The 1,152-nt window shown below is 45.2% G+C and overlaps 1 protein-coding gene across 1 annotated transcript in view; it reads right to left on the reverse strand.

Annotated features, from left to right (window-relative positions):
• The window catches only part of SLC4A1AP (solute carrier family 4 member 1 adaptor protein), a 37,546-nt gene that overhangs the window by 12,947 nt on the left and 23,447 nt on the right, over positions 1-1,152 (reverse strand). Inside the window, exon 6 of the mRNA XM_019658376.1 lies at positions 462-531. Coding sequence (XP_019513921.1) covers positions 462-531 — 70 coding nt within the window. The remainder of the gene's footprint in view (positions 1-461; positions 532-1,152) is intronic.

Genomic DNA, 1,152 nt, shown 5'->3' on the forward strand with positions numbered 1-1,152 from the left:
GATGGTGCCAACTTGGGCCAGTGAAGCAACGTCCTCCACAACTAGACTGAAGAACAAAACAACAGCAACTTGTCTGTTCCCCTTACCCCAATTCCTCAGCACTGTTCCCATCCCCCCAATTCCCCAACAAAAATCTTAAAAAAAAAAAAAAGAAAAGAAAGAAAAGTCGCTAACATAGGGCTGGGCAGAGGACATTACAGATATTAGGAATAAGGAAAAAGGTTAGAGCTGAGAGACTGTGGGGAGTCCCCTTGCCTCAATGGGCCTCATTCCCTTCATCTATTAAGTAAAGAGGTTCACAAAATAATTTATAATGTTCTTTCCAGTTCCAAAATGCTGTTGCTCCTAAGCAAGGCTTCATATTCTGTATATGTTATTACCCAGTGTAGCCCAATGCCTCGCACAGTGCACTACGTATGGTAGACACTCAGTAAATATTTATAAATGAGTCATTGCCGTACCTCTGCTTGAGGCCTTTAGTCTCTCAGAAATTTCAGAGAGCTCCCTCTCAGCATCATTTAACTTTGCAACCTGTAACACAAGTTAACAAGGTTAGTAAACGTTTTTCTTCTTTCAAAATATGGTTGCTTTCTCCTCTTGTTTTCACTATTATTATAAATTTTAAGAGAACTAATTCAGAGTCCAGTTAAATCTGTTCCTTATGGATTTAACATTTTTCATTTATTTAATTCCAATTTAATTAATTTCTGAACTAAAGGACTAAGAATTAAACAGAATGAATGTATAAAACACAGATTTTATTGTACTCAAAAGCTCCAGGGCCAGCCGGGTGGCGCGATGGTTGAGGGCTGGCTTGGGACGCCAGAGGGCCCCGGTTCGGATCCCACATGTGAGGGACAGTGACACTGCCCTCCACAGCTGAGATGCTGAACGACAGCTCAACCTGGAGCTGGACTGCTATGGGTCGCTGGCGATGGCGTAGGCTGCAGTCCCTGTTGCAGTGGGTTGCCATGGGCTACCCTGTGTGGCCGGCAGCCAGCGTGAGCGGCCAGCAGCCGCAGTGAGCGGTCGTCCAGAAGCTGGCGACTGATGTGCCTCACCTGGGAAGAGCGCAATGATGGTGCCAACTTGGGCCAGTGAAGCAACGTCCTCCACAACTAGACTGAAGAACAAAAGGACAGCAACTTGTCT

The sequence above is a fragment of the Hipposideros armiger genome, unplaced genomic scaffold (genome assembly GCF_001890085.2).
Source record: "Hipposideros armiger isolate ML-2016 unplaced genomic scaffold, ASM189008v1 scaffold_0, whole genome shotgun sequence".
NCBI lineage: Eukaryota > Metazoa > Chordata > Mammalia > Chiroptera > Hipposideridae > Hipposideros > Hipposideros armiger.